We start from the raw sequence: 18,811 nt of genomic DNA, 5'->3' as shown, positions 1-18,811 counted from the left end.
TGTGAGAAGTGTGGAGGAGGGCATGGAAGAAAATAATGTGTAGTTTCGGTTGAAAAAGTGCAGTGTGTCAATTGTGTGTGTGGTCATGTTGCTGGGGATCAGAAATGTCCTGTGCTAGTGAGACAGGTTGAGGTTTCCAGGTAGTAGCAGCCACAGAGAGGTTTTTGGTTGTCAGAGATTTTAGTGCAGAATAACTACAGGGGGGTTTGAGAGAAGGGGTTGCAGCCTCCCAGCACTATGGCCTGGAGTAGGTTATGTTCGGGCCAAAGTAGTTGGTGTTGGAGGGGTGGTGAGGATAGTGGTGTATAGGGTTAGATGGCGGTGCAATTTCATTTTCCTTTTCTCGTGAACAAATGTGCTATGCACTTTCCAAACTGTGAACGGCAGTAATACGAAACATAGCGTCGAGTCCACCCGAAAGCCCCGCACAAAGAAGAAGAGTAACGTCAGAGTTGGGACGTCCCAAGGATCCCAGGTAGCATCGACCCTAGTGGAAAAAGACCAGACGCGGTAGCGCCATTTTGAACTGACTGTGAATGGCTGGTGTTGAAAGGACTTGTCGGGGAGGGTGCGCGAGTGATTGAGCAAGCCGGGAGAGGGAGGAAAGAAAGACAAGCAGGAGGGTGGCCCGCAACGTCTGTCCCACTATATAGCGCCATCATTTGAGAAAGACCGCTTGCACGAGTCCATACCCGGCCATACAAGCCCGGGAATCCCACTCGCCATGGCAGGTAACGTTAAATGGAAAGCGTAATGTTAACTAGCTAACTGATAAGACATCTAGCTAGCTACTGGTGGTAATAACGGAACTGTAGCTAGCTAGAGAAGTCTAAATATAGCATTGTAATATATATATATATAGCTAGTTAGTTGCTAACGTTAGCTACGAAATATACCGGCGGTAATGACGTTATATATAAACAATACTATATTTAGACGTATCTGTAAGTCTAGCTAACTTAACGTTAGTTAGCAATTAGTTAACTAAGTAAGGTAACTCATGACATATCACTGGCCCTGAACCAATCATCCTCACTGGGGTCCTAGCTCCACGTTCCTCTCACACATCATAACTAGCTAATATACATCGCTGTCATTTCAAGCTAACTGTTAGTATTATACTGTTGCTAGCCACAGCTATACCATTGTAGCTATATTATATACTATAGCCAACTGTCTGAGATGAGTTGAGTTAGTCAGGCAACCAATTATTGTTAGTCAAGCTAGCTAGCTTGCTAAATTATCCAGAAAGTGATGGTACTATCGCGTTAGCTAACTAGCTACTGGTAGCTTGCTAGGCCTGTGCGCAGCAAGCTAACCTAAACTTTGAGGGAGACACCGGTGGCATTTGTGAGTTTCCTCTGTCCTGCATTGTGGGATAGCAAGGCTACTGGTTAGTTCACGTTCTCGAACCACCATTTCTATATGATGTCTTGCAATGGAAGGCTATCTTATCACATTTAGCAGGTTCGCCAGTCGCCGCAGCCTGTCGAGTTGAGCGGGAGTCATGATGTGAAAGATGAGTGGATGATGACTGGCTTCTTCTGAACAGCACCTTGCACCTGTACGATGTCCACCTTTAATACCCCACCACCATCATGGATTAAGCCATGAGTCACAGTTGAGTTTTACAGCTGGATATAATTCAACTGGATGTGGGATTTGATTTAATATTTACGTTTGCTTGAAAATGAAGGTTACCAACACAATATAACTTCCATTTCTCTCAGAAGGAATGCTAGGTGTGATGATAAAGACCTGGCTGAAATCAATCTAATGCAGAGTGCATCTAGCTATGACTCAGATTATGCATGAGATTCAGTGTAGGCAGGGTAAACTCGTTTTGGTGATTTCTGCAGTGGTGAACCGTGACTATAGGACCTAGGCCTTCAGAGGGACCAAAAATCTAACAATACATTGTATCTAACAAAATAATCAAGAAAATAACAAAAAACATAGCTTCACTTAATGCGCCCAACATATCTGCTGTAGTCGGACCATTCTAGTTCTATTGAAGGTGGAGCAATAGTTTTTGAATGAATCAAACAGGCCTGGCCGTGCTTCGGACTGCCGCACACAGAGACAGAACCGGCATAGACACAACGTGAAGCACAGCATACAATAATGCACTGTTTACACAACTCATGATAGCCAACACCACTATAACACCATCACCAAAAGGGACAACAACAGTGTCACATCATAGGTGACAGGCTAATGGTGCTGAAAGAACAGTGACCGTAATACTTGTGCACTCCATGGCACTGAAGGAGAGCTAATTTTGGTCAAACACATAGACACGACTGATAGACAGGCTGCAGCAGTCACACACAGCATCAAATAATGTTAAAGAATAAGCAGCCCATTCACTCTAGTAGGCCCCATGAAATCATAACAATACAAAAGCACAACTATTTCATGTCCAAAATGAAATGAACCTCTTATGGACCGACACCTCACCAATATCCAATGGTAGCGCCTGGCGCGAAATACGAAAAACCTTAAAAATGCTTTAATTTCAATTTCTCAAACATATGACTATTTTACACCATTTGAAAGATAAGACTCTCCTTTATCTAACCACATTGTCTGATTTCAAAAAGGCTTTACAGCAAAAGCAAAACATTAGATTATGTCTGGAGAGTACACAGCCAGAAATAATCACACGCCCATTTTTCAAGCTAGCATATATGTCACAAAAACCAAAACCACAGCTAAATGCAGCACAAACCTTTGATGATCTTCATCAGATGACACTCCTAGAACATTATGTTATACAATACATGCATGTTTTGTTCAATCAAGTTCATATTTATATCAAAAACCAGCTTTTGACATTAGCATGTTTTGTTCAGAACTAGCATACCCACCGCAAACTTCCGGTGAATTTACTAAATTACGCACGATAAACGTTGACAAAAAATATAACAATTATTTTAAGAATTATAGATACAGAACTCCTTTATGCAATCGCGGTGTCCAATTTTAAAATAGCTTTTCGGTGAAAGCACATTTTGCAATATTCTGAGTACATATCACGGCTAGCTATTTTGACACCCACCAGGTTTGGCACTCACCAATCTCAGATTTACTATAAGAAAAATTGGATTACCTTTGCTGTTCTTCGTCAGATTTCACTCCCAGGACTTCTACTTCAACAACAAATGTTGTTTTGGTTCGAAATAATCCATAGTTATATTGAAATAGCTCCGTTTTGTTCGTGCGTTCAGGTAACTATCCGAAGGGTGACGCGCCGGCGCGTTTCGTGACAAATGTCAAAATGTTCCATTACCGTACTTCGAAGCATGTCAAACGCTGTTTAAAATACATTTTTATGCGATTTTTCTCGAAAATAGCGATAATATTCCAACCGGGAGACGTTGTATTCGTTCAAACAGTGAAAGAAAAAAATTGAGTTGTCTCGTGCACGCGCGCACCAGTGTCATTGTCCACTCACAAAACCCCTGCTGTTTTTCGCCCAGAGACTGCAGAGCTATCATTCCACTTTCTGGCGCCTTCCTAGAGCCAATGGAAGCCTTAGAAAATGTCACGTTACAGCAGAGATGCTGTATTTTTGATAGAGAGGCTACAGAAGGACAAGAAATGGTCAGACAGGGCACTTCCTGTATAGAATCTTCTCAGGTGCTGGCCTGCCATATGAGTTCTGTTATACTCACAGACACCACTCACAGACACCATTCCAACAGTTTTAGAAACTTTAGAGTGTTTTCTATCCAAATCTACTAATTATATGCATATTCTAGTTTCTGGGCAGGAGTAGTAACCAGATTAAATCGGGTACGTTTTTTATCCGGCCGTGAAAATACTGCCCCCTATCCCAAACAGGTTAACAAACCAGCTATTACTTCCCATTGCAAATACAGTTGAAGTCGGAAGTTACATACACTTAGGTTGGAGTCATTAAAACTAGTTTTTCAACCACTCCACAAATTTCTTGTTAACCTGTTATGGCTAGGGGGCAGTATTTTCACAGCCGGATAAAAAACCTACCCGATTTAATCTGATTATTACTCCTGCCCAGAAACTAGAATATGCATATAATTATTAGCTTTGGATAGAAAACACTCCAAAGTTTCTAAAACTGTTTGAATGGTGTCTGTGAGTATAACAGAACTCATTTGGCAGGCAAAAACCTGAGAAGATTCCATGCAGGAAGTGGCCTGTCTGACAATTTCTTGCCCTTCTTGATTATCTCTATCCATTACAGAGGATCTCTGCTGTTACGTGACACTTCCTACGGCTCCCATGGGCTCTCAGAAGGCGGCAAAAAGCTGAATCGTGGCTTTGCAGGCTCTGGTTGAAAAAAAGTAGCGCGTTTGGGTAGTGGCTGGTTACAGTACTGTGAGACTCAGGCTCGTGCCCGCGTCGACAGAATGCTTTGTTTTCTTTCGTCTGTTTACCTAAACGCAGATTCCCGGTCGGAATATTATCGCTTTTTTACGAGAAAAATTGCATAAAAATTGATTTTAAACAGCGGTTGACATGCTTCGAAGTACGGTAATGGAATATTTAGAAATCTTTTGTCACGAATTGCGCCATGCTCGTGACCCTTATTTACACTTCGGATAGTGTCTTGAACGCACGAACAAAACGCCGCTATTTGGATATAACAATGGATTATTTTGGACTAAACCAACATTTGTTATTGAAGTAGCAGTCCTGGGAGTGCATTCTGACGAAGACAACAAAGGTAATCAAACTTTTCTAATAGTAAATCGGAGTTTAGTCAGGGCTAAACTTGGTCGGTGTCTAAATGGCTAGCCGTGATGGCTGGGCTATCTACTGAGAATATTGCAAAATGTGCTTTCACCGAAAAGCTATTTTAAAATCGGACATATCGAGTGCATAGAGGAGTTCTGTATCTATAATTCTTAAAATAATTGTTATGTTTTTTGTGAACGTTTATCGTGAGTAATTTAGTAAATTCACCGGATGTTTGCGGGGGGTATGCTAGTTCTGAACGTCACATGCTAATGTAAAAAAGCTGGTTTTTGATATAAATATGAACTTGATTGAACAAAACATGCATGCATTGTATAACATAATGTCCTAGGGTTGTCATCTGATGAAGATCATCAAAGGTTAGTGCTGCATTTAGCTGTGGTTTTGTTTTTTGTGACATTATATGCTAGCTTGAAAAATGGGTGTCTGGTTATTTCTGGCTGGGTACTCTGCTGACATAATCTAATGTTTTGCTTTCGCTGTAAAGCCTTTTTGAAATCGGACAGTGTGGTTAGATTAACGAGAGTCTTGTCTTTAAAATGCTGTAAAATAGTCATATGTTTGAAAAATTTACGTTTTCGGATTTTAGAGGAGTTTGTATTTGGCGCCACGCCCATCATTGGATATTGGAGCAGGTGTTCCGCTAGCGGAACGTCTAGATGTAAGAGGTTAACAAACTATAGTTTTGGCAAGTCTGTTAGGACATCTACTTTGTGCATGATACAAGTAATTATTCGAACAATTGTTTATAAACAAGATTATTTCACTTATAAATCACTGTATCACAATTCCAGTGGGTCAGAAGTTTACATACACTATGTTGACTGTACCTTAAAACAGCTTGGAAAATTCCAGAAAATAATTTCATGGCTTTGGGCAAATGTACATAATTTGAGTCAATTGGAAGTGTACCTGCATTTCAAGGGCTACTTTCAAACTCAGTGCCTTTTTTGCTTGACGTCATGGGAAAATCAAAATCAGCCAAGGCCTCAGGAAAAAAAATGATACACCTCCACAAGTCCGGTTCATCCTTTTGGAGCAATTTCCAAACGCCTGAAAGTACCATGTTCATCTGTACAAACAATAGTACGCAAGTATAAACACCATGGGACAAGGCAGCCGTCATACCGCTCAGGAAGGAGACGTGATCTGTGTCCTAGAGATGAGCGTACTTTGGTGCGAAAAGTGCAAATCAGTACCAGAACAACAGCAAAGGACCTTGTGAAGATGCTGGAGGAAACAGGTACAAAAGTATCTATATCCACAATAAAACTAGTCCTATATCAACATAACCTGAAAGGCCGCTAAGCAAGGAAGAAGCCATTGCTCCAAAACCACCATTAAAAAAAGCCAGACTACGGTTTGCAACTGCACATGGGGACAAAGATCGTACTTTTTGGAGAAATGTCCTCTCGTCAGATGAAACAAAAATAGAACTGTTTGGCCATAATGAACATCGTTATGTTTGGAGGAAAAAGGGGGAGGATTGCAAGCTGAAGAACACCATCCCAACCGTGAAGCACGGGGGTGGCAGCATCATCTTGTAGGGATGCTTTGCTGCAGGAGGGACTGGTGCACTTCACAAAATAGATGGTATCATGAGGGAGGAAAATTATGTAGACATATTGAAGCAACATATCAAGACATCAGTCAGGAAGTTGAAGCTTGGTCGCAAATGGGTCTTCCAAATGGACAATGACCCCAAACATACTTCCAAAGTTGTGGCAAATTGGCTTAAGGACAACAAAGTCAAGCTATTGGAGTGGCCATCACAAGGCCCTGACCTCAATCCCATAGAAAATGTGTGGGCAGAATTGAAAAAGCGTGTGCGAGCAAGGAGTCCTACAAACCTGACTCAGTTACACCAGCTCTGTCAGGAGGAATGGGCCAAAATTCACCCAACTTATTGTGGGAAGCTTGTGGAAGGCTACCCAAAACGTTTGACACAAGTTAAACAATTTAAAGGCAATGCTACCAAATACTAATTGAGTGTATGTAAACTTCTGACCCACTGGGAATGTGATGACAGAAATAAAAGCTGAAATAAATCATTCTCGCCACTATTATTCTGATATTTCACATTCTTAAAGTAAAGTGGTGATCCTAACTGACCTAAAACAGGGAATTGTTACTAGGATTAAATGTCAGGAATTGTGAGAAACTGAGTTTAAATGTATTTGGCTAAGGTGTATGTAAACTTCTGACTTCAACTATATATTTTATTACGTTCCTCCCACTATCCGATGATCTGAAGTTTAAATGCAACAATGTTTGTCATGCGCTGTTGAAACTACCACAACTCAAAAACCAACTCAAAATATTTTTACCTCACTGGTTTGATGACAACCTGCAGAACACAGTCGGCTACGTTTTGGAATGATACAGGTTCACCAAAACAGAAAGATCACCACAACACTTTATTTTTTCAATCACTCATCGATTATCATGTTGAAATAAATTATGCGAGAGGGGGGAGATGAGGTTGCGCATCCTTTTAAAATCAACACAGCAACAAAAAAACACAATCTGAGAATACTGTGTACATCACTGGTTGATGGACAATTTTTAGAAGAGAGCTAGCTACATTTTGAAGTATTGCCAACGCGGTAACTGTAACGCAGCACTTTTTTTTTTGTTAATCAGTTCCCTGTAGCTCAGTTGGTAGAGCATGGTGTTTGCAACACCAGGGTTGTGGGTTCGATTCCCACGGGGGGCCAGCACAGGAAAAAAAAAATAAATAAAAAAAAAAAAACATGTATGAAATGAAGTGTATGCATTCACTACTGTAAGTCGCTCTGGATAAGAGCGTCTACTAAATGACTATAATGTATAATGCATGGACACCAGGGTGAAATCAATAGAACAGGGAGCAAACTTTTGGGGTGTAGCGCAGTTTAAATAACTATTTTCAAAGTCCACATGGTAACTTGGAATAACCTATACATGGTTGGAATGGCAGTTTTTGATTTCAGGAGGCTGCCATCACGGAAAATGTAACCAATCTCTTTTTCTGTTAACCTCAACAAATCACGACCCGCCATAGGATATCAACAGTGACAACGGTTGTCTGCTCATAGTTTGACTGTCAAATCAGTGTGTTGGCTGGTGGCCCAGCACGTATTTCACGATCAATAGTACAAAACAAAATATGTTGATCTGTTTTAAGCAACTGATCTTATCATTGTCACCAATCTGAGGTTAAAAAGGATGTGTAATTCGATCTGGTCAAAGCAAATTCACAGATTTTTTACAGTGATATTTCTCACTAGTGTAACCATTTTAGAAATAAATAAATCCTCTTATGCACAATTTAACTGGGCACTCTAGAAAGAACTCCCCATAGTGACTGTGCAGCAGCCCATTCATTCGACTTCCCTATTCAGTGTGACAAAGTAGACAGCGCTCTAAATATAGACCTGTCTGCCTTCCAGCATGTATTGTAAGTTAGCCAGCTAAATAGGCCTTTGCAATGCCTCTCTTATGATGGAATTAGGGCTGATCAATTTATATTGAATTAATTCTGATTCATGTTTTGCGCGATATCCCAAATGCCTGTATCACAAGAATCAAGTTTTTATTTAGTATTTTATTTTTTATGAGCGATTTATGTCCTCTTGTTGTCTTTTTGGTCTCATCTCCTTCGCTCCTTCTATGCTGTGTGCACCTTCCCATTTACACCGGAGATCTGAATATAATGACGAGATACTAATGTCTCCGCCCTAACAATCGGAGTCGTTGTCACAAAGGCTGGAAGGCTGGCGACAAGCTTAGGTCCAAAATAAACCCATATAAACGCATTGGGCTTATTTTGGACAGATTTTGGCAGTAGTGAAACCTCTCGCTTTGCCTCTTCCTCTCTGTTTACACACACACAGACACCAAGCCCCTGCCACTCACACCAACAAAGTTGAGTGATTTCTACTTCTTCTCTGACAAGCGGTTTCAACTCGCTATTTGCTTTTGAGGTTTGGTCCAACAGAATCAGTCATATTAACACCAAAGCACACTGAGAAATTATTTTACTGAAATAGAGGAAGTTGACCTTTCTAACGATACCTTTTTATGTTCCAACTACTCAAATAGCACTCCGAGATGACCCTACTAAAACAGGAGTATCATTGAACATTGATTCTGGAAAATGAATGCTCAATTGGTTGCGTGTTGCATTGCGTTACCGTGTAGCGCTAGCATCATTTTAGCCAAAGACTTATACTGTCTAGTCTGTGTTTTATAAATGTGTAATACGCAGCAAACGCTATTTTATTAGGAATTGGCAACTTGTTCTCATTCTGCAAAATAAGGTAGGCTACTTGATTTCAACATCGGAAACAAAGTGGACAGGCTAACATCCTTTTCAGATGGACAGAAGGGTGTGTTCATAACAATTCAACTGTTATGCCTTTTTTTAAATAGCAAGTAGTTGGCAACTTGAAATAAAGATTATCTGGCTATTCACTAGCATGTGGGCTTGTGCCTGAAGTTGTTTGAAACCTGTGTTGATTTTCTATAATTTGTGCTACAAGAAGTTAGTAGTTATTAGTGTGAATGCATAATGCATGGTTCTGGTTACATTTGTAACAAAAAGGGCATTTTCATGGCAGACATGAATGCCAGATCAGTGATTATTGCAGAAAAGTTTATATTTACCCTAATTTCACAAGCTCTGAATTCATTAGATTATTGCTGACTGTTTGAAATGTGGTGTACTTGACCTTTTAATTGTACAACAAAGCTTATTTATTAAAAAAATTGCCAATAAATTTGTAATAATCTAGATATGATTTCTAGGCTATATCGCCCAGCCCTAGATGGAATAAGTTATTACTTGTTGACAGATGGCTCTATGGTGCTTGTATCACGATTTTCTGCAGAGGCAGATGACAACCTAATTTAGCATACTAACCACATTTACAATTGTGATCACTTGTAGTCAGCCTAGTAACATGCTATATGTTTGAGGGTTCTGTAGTTCACTCATCCTTTTTCATGGGGCCTAATATCAGAAAATAAACCAGTCCCATTGCCTTTTATCGATAGGACATTAGGCTTCACCCTCTGCATTGAGAACCTCATTGTCATAACCGCTCCTCCTGCAGTTATCACACACCCAACCAATCTACACCCCAAACATATATTTGTATGGACAAATCTAACCAGTTCCATTGTGCAATGAAATAAATTATTACATGTGGAAATGTACAACTCAACCTGTTTCATTGTGCAATGCCAGTTTTCAATCAAGTACCTGTCAGGACTAGTTATACTGTACCTGTATTAACCCAGCAAGAGAGAGAGATTTTGATATTGACACATTTGAGACTGGCTATGTACAAATCTTTTTGGAGAAAGTTATATTTCTGATCTACAGTGCATTTGGAAAGTATTCAGACCCTTACATTTTTCCACATTGTGTTACGTTACAGTATTGTTCTAAAATAGATTTTTTTTAAAATCCTCAATCTACACACAATACCCCATAATGACAAAAACAGGTTTTTCGAAGATTTTTTTTTTTATTACAAATAAATACTAACTGCAATATCACATTTACATAAGTATTCAGACCCTTTACTCAGTACTTTGTTGAAACACCTTTGGCAGCAATTACAACCTCAAGTCTTCTTGGGTATGACGCTACAAGCTTGGCACTGTATTTGGGTTACTCCCATTCTTCTCTGCAGATCCTCTCAAGCTCTGTCAGGTTGGATGGGGTGGGTTGCTGCACAGCTATTTTCAGGTCTCTCCGGAGATGTTAAATCGGGTTCAAGTCCTGGCTCTGACTGGGCCACTCAAGGACATTCAGAGACTTGTCCCGAAGTCACTCCTGCATTGTCTTGGTTGTGTGCTTAGGGTTGTTGTCCTGTTTTAAGATGCACTCTGGAGCAGGTTTTCATCAAGGATCTCTCTGTACTTTGCTCCGTTCATCTTTCCTTCGATCCTTACTAGTCTCCCAGTCCCTGCTGCTGAAAAACATCCCCACAGCATGATGCTGCCACCACCATGCTCCACTGTAGGGACGGTGCCAGGTTTCCTCCCGATGTGGCCCTTGGCATTCAGTTCAGTCTTGATTTCATCAGACCAGAGAATCTTGTTTCTCATGGTCTGAGTTTTTTAGGTGCCTATTGGCAAACTCCCAAGCTGTCTGTTATGTGTCTTTTACTGAGGAGTAGCTTCCGTCTGGCCACTTCTCCCCCGATTGCTCAGTTTGGCCGAGCGGCCAGCTCTAGGAAGAGTCTTGGTGGTTCCAAACTTCTTCCATTTAAGAATAATGGAGGCCACTGTGTTCTTGGGTCCTTCTATGCTGCAGAAGCTTTTTGGTACCCTTCCCCAGATCTGTGCCTCGACACAATCCTGTCTCGGAGCTCTACGGACAATTCCTTCGACCTCATGGCTTGGTTTTTGCTCTGACATGCACTGTGAACTGTGGGACCTTAGACAGATGTGTGCCTTTCCAAATCCTGTCCAATGAATTGAATTTACCACAGGTGGACTTCAATCAAGTTGTAGAAACATCTCAAGGATGATCAATGGAAACAGGATGCACCTGAGCTCAATTTTGAGTCTCATAGCACAAAGGGCCTGAATACTTATGTAAATAAGGTATTACTGTTTTTTTTATTTTTAATACATTTGCAAACATTTCTAAACCTGTTTTTGCTTTGTCATTATGGGGTTTTGTGTGTAGATTGAGGGGGAAAAAGATTTAAGGCTAATTTAACAAAATTTGGAAAAAGTCAAGGGGTCTGAATACTTTCCAAATGCACTATATTATAGAAATATCGTACTGTAGTAGTATTCCCCCTGCCTTGACCTAGTGTATGTTGTTGGACCTTTTGACATTAACAGCTGTTGATCTTGAGCTGTGCCTCGGTGCCTGCGAGTTGTATCTCCAAGTGTATTGTCAATAGGCTGTGGAAGTATAGTCCTAGGCCATTGCTGTTAATTTTTACTGTATTGTCTGTCCGTGAAGTATGATGTTATTAAAGACAAATTGGCTTATTGCACGAGATCAGACCAAGACAGTCATAGAATGACCTTCTGAGACTGTCTACACATTTTCTCACTGCAATGGTCAGGATACAGGCTCCCCCCTCTCTTCTAAACTCCTTTTCCTGTCAGATTTGTAACGTAAACCGTCATGCAATATCTTGATCCGTAACTGTCATTCGACCATTTCAGGAACTGGAGGTGGGAGCAATGACGTGCAGTGGTGCTTCTCACAGGTGAAGGGTGCCATTGATGATGACGTGGCCGAAGGTAAGAGCCCTTACTCACATTGGTCATAGCAACAGTGGTACTGTACAATGGCAGTACTTGTTGCAGAATCATCATGGAGTCCTAGTAGTTGTTAATCATAGTAATTTATTGTAAACTATTGTGCTGGATAAATCCTAGTCAATGAGACACGCTCGTCCACTTATCTTGCATTCCCCCGCGGTCACCCATGTCTCCTAATCTCCCTAAATATTACACTGCTATCCTTGCAGACAGTCCAACACTATGTGCAAGAGTGGCTGCAAAGTTTATTTCTGACAGTGGCTTGCTTGCTTGCTGCTGTCTCTTGTTGGCTTTTGTCCTGTGGCCTCTCATGCTGACAGTCTGTCTGAACATTCAGCAAAGGTGCACTGTACGCCGAGTTGCCAAGCAATTCTATCCTCTACTGCAAATCCTCAGACCTGCCAACCTGCACGCGTTTTGCGTACCATGGCTGTAATTTGAGGTCCTAGTACCCTGGTATGAAAAATAACCTAAAATACGAAATAATAGGCTTCAACTTGGCACATTTTTGTATTTTGACAACAGTCTGAAGTTGGAACTGAGCCAATCGGAGGACTTGGGCGAGGAGAAAAAAAAACTCTTAACTCTCTGCTCCCCCCCGGAGTCGTAGTATTATTTTCCTCCCTCATGCTGGATGGCAGCTCTCCACTTCGTCCGTTGACACCATTGATGTGTGAGGAAAATGGTAGTGAAAATGGAGAACGAACTTTTAGCAATAAACATTTTCCAACATTTTATGTGTTAGTCAGCCACTATTTTGTAGTTATGTGCTTATCTCCTTAGGTAAGGACGAAGGTAGTTAGCTACAGCATTTCGTAAACTAGGCAAACAGTTTCTTGCCGGCACATGTTTTGATCCCCGCAACCATAGTAGGAGGAAGCGCATTGACTAGCAAGGAAGTGCGTGTTGTTGTGGTAGTTGAGTGTTTGTTGCTACGTGGTAGAAAACAGACACGGCAGAGAGCTGTTCCACTAATATCGCTCTTCAGAGAAAGTAATGTCAGGCTGTTAGATTAGTAGGCCTATGTATGTTAATTAATCAGTTCTTGATCTGACCTCTTGATATAGCCATATGTTTTCATTTTTGCCATGAAAAAAAATATTGCAGTACTGGTATGTCACAGCCCTACTTTTAATTTGAATAATTATACACCCTACATTTAACCTAGAAAAATGTGTCATTGAGACCAACTTAATTTCAGTTAGGATCCAACACTCTACTACGGTGTTGGCTACAGTGTTTGATATAATGTAAGACTCTAGGTTTCAGAAAATCGCAGTTACAGGTTTTTGAAAAATGCTAAATGCTCGACCTCCTCCCTACCCAACCTTAGGGCTACATCACCACCACCCAGTCCTAGGGAGAGCCCTGATTGTACAATGAAACATATTTCTGGTTTGCTGCTGAACAGCAGCAGATTACCAAGTATCTAGAAGTCTATAGTCTACCATTCCTACTAAGCCAGTGTTCTGCCAACAACATTATTGGGCTAATAAAGGCGCATTTGCCTGTGATTTGAGCAGTGTGGGTGTCGCGCTCCGCCGCCGTGGGGTCTGCCTCTGGGCTGAAGTGTTAGGTCTGAAGAAGTTGACCTGATTCACTGTATGCACTGCTCCTGGTCGTAGGTCAATCTCTTAAGGATTTAGTGTGTGTGTTACTCTGTAGACTGGCACTGGGCATATGTATGTGTGGTAAATGGGGGGGGTGTCAGTCAGGGTATTGACAACGTGGCATTCAGCCTCCCCATCCTTACACGCGATACATACACTCACCCACATACCCTTGGCCCCAGGGTGTTCAGCCCAGACAATGGCCTCCTGCTGCAACCTTTCTCGGCATTGTCTTTCTGCTCCAATAGGCAACAAAGCGTGTGTGTGTCAGCCTCTGTCTAAAAAGCCTCCATACTGCTGTTGGTGTAATGTGTGCTGCGGCCTGTAGAAACTAGGTTACCGATCATTGTGTGTCTGCTTTGGATGCGTTCACATCCTCAGTAGAATACTATGGCCTGCCTCAACTCATCCAGGCCTAAGACTCCAGCTCTTAGACATCAGACAGACTCCCAAACTAATCCAAGGCCTGTAATGCTGACATGCTACCTGCCCTTGCATGGATACAATCACCTGAAATTCCTTAAGTGTTGGATAGAAAATGATAGTGGCCTAATTTCTTGTTTTCCTGACGTTGTTCAGCCGACATCATATCTACTGTGGAGTTCAACCACTCAGGAGAGCTGCTAGCCACAGGAGACAAGGGCGGCAGGGTCGTCATCTTTCAGCAGGAAATAGAGGTATGGCTGCCTGTCTCGAAGTTTAGTTTGAATTCAAAATCTGCATTATTAATTCTAGTTGCGTTTGAATGAAAAGGAGGTGATGAGGAAAACAAAGCAAACATCTTCCAGCCATTCCTCTGCCTTTCTCCATCCCTTACTCCATATCCTCTTTTCCTCCTCCTAACAGAATAAGAGTCAGCCACAGTGCCGCAGTGAGTACAATGTTTACAGCACTTTCCAGAGCCATGAGCCCGAGTTTGACTACTTGAAAAGTTTGGAGATTGAGGAGAAGATCAATAAAATCCGCTGGCTGCCCCAGAAGAACGCAGCTCAGTTCCTGTTGTCCACTAACGGTCAGTCAGTTACCTTCACCTACAAACAGCCAGTTCACTCTCTGGTGAACTTTTGTACATGGATGACATCACATCACCAAGCTTTGTTTGGCTGTTAAATATATTTATTTAGTTGTCTGTTCTGATTGGCAGACAAAACTATAAAGTTGTGGAAGATCAGTGAACGAGACAAGCGACTGGAGGGCTACAACCTGAAAGAGGAGGATGGACGCTGCATCGACCCCAACACTGTCACTGCACTTCGGGTACCTGCTTAGCTAGCTGATTACATGCCAAGGGCTATAGTATAGAGAGACACTTGTTGTCACTGTGTGGGCGTTGCCCATACTCATGGATCCTCACCCGCTAACTCTTCCCTCTGTGCCCTTGCAGGTGCCCGTGTTTAGACCTATGGACCTTATGGTGGAGGCGAGCCCTCGAAGGGTGTTTGCCAACGCCCACACCTACCACATCAACTCCATCTCAATTAACAGTGACCATGAGACATATCTATCCGCAGACGACCTGCGCATCAACCTCTGGCACCAGGAGATCACTGACCGCAGCTTCAGTATCCTCAACCAGCTGTTACTTATAGGGGGGGGGGGGGGGTGTGTGTGTGTGTACCACCAGTTTATCCATAATACCTTCTCAGTAGTTGTTAGTCCCCCTTGACTCTAGCCCCTCTAAGACATTGTGGATATTAAGCCAGTCAACATGGAGGAGCTGACAGAGGTGATCACAGCAGCTGAGTTCCATCCTAACCAGTGCAACACCTTTGTCTACAGCAGCAGTAAGGGCTCCATCCGCCTCTGTGACATGAGGGCATCAGCGCTATGTGACAAGCACTCCAAACGTGAGTACCTATGATCACCAGTCACTTAGAGGCTTCAGCATCAACCTCTATATTAGGGGCTTACACATTTGACCAATGGCTTGAATGAATTCACATCGCTGCTGAGGACAGATGTGGGAATGGCTTGGAAAAGGCTAGCTAGCACAGCAACATGCACTTATCGCTAATAGCAGTTTATAAATGAACGTTACCTCATCTCCCCCTCCAGTGTTTGAGGAGCCAGAGGACCCCAGTAACCGCTCCTTCTTCTCTGAGATCATCTCATCCATTTCGGATGTCAAGTTCAGCCACAACGGACGCTACATGATGACCAGGGACTACCTGTCTGTCAAGATCTGGGACCTGAACATGGAGACCAGGCCTGTGGAGACGTTCCAGGTGAGACTGGTAGATGGAGTGTGGGGTGTACCAGGTGGGACTGGCAGAGGGGGGGTGGGGACATACCAGGTGGGACTGGCAGAGGGAGTGTGTGTGCGGGTTTGAGGTTGGGGAAAGTCAATAGACTTGGTAGTTTATGTGTGCATGCATGACTGTAAGTCGCTTTGAATAAATCTGTCAGATAAATGGCATATCATAGGGTGTCAATCAAAAACGCATATTTTGACCAGTGGGTAAAATATGTTTAATTATGTAGATAATTCTCTAAGAAAACCAATGGTCCAAACCTCACCCCTCTATAATAACCCAGTCAAAAATAAGGAAAATTGCACAGCATCGCGCCAGCTAGGCTGGATGCTGTGTGAGAATTAAGCTACCAGACAGGCTCCCATTGAACTCATCTTTGTTCTTGAATCCGCATTGACATAAAACAATATCGAGGTAATATGGATATTGATTTTGAGACGTGACATGTAGTATTTTCATATGTTAGTATACACTTTATATTAATGTGAACATTAAAAACAAGCGTATCTCTGTGAAATGTCAACGTAGCACTGAAACAAGAAATCTGCACCACTCTGTCAGCAGAGCTCTGTGCTTTTTATCAGATGTATTAGGTTCCAAAATCCAACTATGGATACACTTAATGAAATGTAAGAGTGAGACCCCACTGAACAATTCAGAACATGAATAATCCTATTTGTCTTGGTAAAAATGCATTTTATAACATAAGGAAGTGAAATTTAATCACCAAAGTGTGTTTTCACCCACTCTGGGCAGAGTGGGTTGACACCCGATATATTATTATTTTATTTTTTATCAGAGTGTAGGTTTTTATCAAGGACTGACCCACCTCATTTTGTTTATGAAGTTTCAGACAATGCCCACTAGAGGGTTCTCTAAGATTATGTTCTTGCCGGACTCCTGCACTATCGCACCTTGAAAAAATTTGAACCCAAACAATGAGTTTTGCTTTGAACTTATTTAATGGTGTTGTAAGCCATTTCAATCATCTTAACCAGCACATTCTAAATATTTTAATCAAAATGACCCTCCTAAATACCCAGTGTTGCCCCCTGTGGTGAACTCTGAGCTGAGGTTAGAGTATGTGACTCTATGTTGATGACCTGTCTGTCTGTCTCCATGGCAGGTTCACGAGTACCTCAGGAGTAAGCTGTGCTCGCTCTATGAGAACGACTGCATCTTTGACAAGTTTGAGTGCTGCTGGAACGGAAACGACAGGTTAGCATTGCCAAGTTCTCATTGTATTCATAAATGACAATAACAAGCCCTAGGTTCTTCATTTCTTGTTTTAATCCTCTCCCTCATTTCCCTCTACAGTGTGGTGATGACAGGCTCGTACAACAACTTCTTCCGGATGTTTGACCGGGGCCAGCAGCGGGACGTGACCCTGGAGGCTTCCCGGGAGAGCAGTAAGCCACGGCAGGTCCTGAAGCCACGCAAGGTGTGTGCCGGCGGGAAGCGGAAGAAGGACGAGATCAGCGTAGACAGCCTGGACTTCAACAAGAAAATCCTCCACACCGCCTGGCACCCCCAGGACAACATCATCGCCGTGGCAACCACCAACAACCTCTACATATTTCAGGACAAAGTGAACTAGATGTGCCCGTGAAGGCAGACATGACATCCACTACCTTCAGCCTCTAATTTTAGTCCAGGACAGTGATCGAGTGACACCAACGTCGCAGTCAACAACAACAAAAAACCTGTCATTGGACAAAACAGACTATGCCATGTTTCCAGGTGTGGAAAACTGAAACCTCATTCTTGCCCACCATCAGCCTCTGTGGCACAGTGACACGTCGCTCAACTTGTTATTGTTTCGGTGATGTAGTGCCAATTTGTGTGCCGCCCGCCAAGTATTGTCCCACCCAGCCCATCCCCAGGGCAACATGGGTAAAGAACACCATTTTATATGTATGTCTGACAAGCACACTTTTTTTCCTGATGGTTAGAAAAATCAAAACTCACCTAGAACCATCCCTACCCCTGTTCAACTCCTCTCATTGTCTGGTGCCATAGTCATGTTTTTTTATTAGTCAACTGCCAAGCTATTCGCTTTTTGTTTTTAATTCAATTGCAAGAACTTGAGTTTTTATTTTTGTTCGTCTTCATAGTTGGAAAGGAAAAGGCGCAGTGCTTGCTCATCGTTAAATGATTTGTTTTATTTAAGCAAGGTTTAAAGATGAACGTTTCGGCCTTCATCATATCACATATTTCTTCATGTGCACGCACAAAAAATTTATGCATACACAGACCCAATAGGACACAAACTCACACTTATTGAAGAGCCTAGCTGTCTCTCAAAGTTGTTGCTGCTGTTGGTGGACTGCTGCACCTCAGAGGAACACTTTAAAACATGTACTGAGAGCATGTTGTATGTATGTATGTATGTAGTGTGACTGGTCCTTTCTGCACACACTACTAGATGCACAACCAGTCTGTCTGGCCCAGTGAGGACTCCTTGCTATTGCTGTGAGTGGACCAGCAGGCTAAGGCTTGGGAGAGAATTGATTGAGTCTGGGAACCAGAGTTCTTGCTGTGTCTTGTTCTTTTTTTTTTCTGTTGACGGTTTTCTGTTGTCAAAGAAGTGCTATAGGTATCATACTTGATCTGTATCATTGTACTCCATTAGTATAACGCAAATGACATATTGAAACGCTATAGATGTGTGTAGCGTTTTAAGCCGGCATTTCGTGAAGAACTGCCACCATAAGTGGCTAGGTTCAAGGAAAATTCTGAATCTGAGTACCCATTACCATGCTCTAATATGATCTTGCTCATCAAGCCTGTCTACACCAGTGAAATTTGAAGGTTGAAATCATGATGTTTGACAATAATTACAAATACAATCCAACTGTTGTAAATCTACAATGATGGGAATAAAGTAAATACCTTTTTTTTATATACTACTGTGTCACACCCTGGTCA

General features: G+C 42.0%; 1 protein-coding gene across 1 annotated transcript; it reads left to right on the top strand.

Annotated features, from left to right (window-relative positions):
* Positions 1-476: 476 nt before the first annotated feature.
* On the top strand, positions 477-18,789 carry LOC106563219 (serine/threonine-protein phosphatase 2A 55 kDa regulatory subunit B alpha isoform). The gene is made up of 10 exons (XM_014128578.3): positions 477-731; positions 11,923-12,000; positions 14,211-14,308; positions 14,478-14,643; positions 14,776-14,888; positions 15,016-15,193; positions 15,314-15,478; positions 15,687-15,856; positions 17,010-17,101; positions 17,201-18,789. Exons 1-10 carry the CDS (start codon positions 725-727, stop codon positions 17,478-17,480), a joined length of 1,347 nt encoding a protein of 448 aa, XP_013984053.1. The 5' UTR covers positions 477-724; the 3' UTR covers positions 17,481-18,789.
* The last annotated feature ends 22 nt before the right edge of the window (positions 18,790-18,811 follow it).

Source organism: Salmo salar, chromosome 11 (assembly GCF_965601325.2).
Source record: "Salmo salar chromosome 11, fSalSal1, whole genome shotgun sequence".
Classification (NCBI taxonomy): Eukaryota; Metazoa; Chordata; class Actinopteri; order Salmoniformes; family Salmonidae; genus Salmo; species Salmo salar.
The sequence above is the reverse complement of the archived record's forward strand: the minus strand, read 5'-3'. Positions and strand labels throughout refer to the sequence as shown.

What these genes read in the sequence shown, in the direction of transcription:
- LOC106563219 (XM_014128578.3), top strand. An exon ending in ATGTGACAAGCACTCCAAAC is followed by an intron (nt 15,479 to 15,686) that starts GTGAGTACCTAT and finishes CTCCCCCTCCAG; the next exon opens with TGTTTGAGGAGCCAGAGGAC. An exon ending in GGCCTGTGGAGACGTTCCAG is followed by an intron (nt 15,857 to 17,009) that starts GTGAGACTGGTA and finishes TCTCCATGGCAG; the next exon opens with GTTCACGAGTACCTCAGGAG.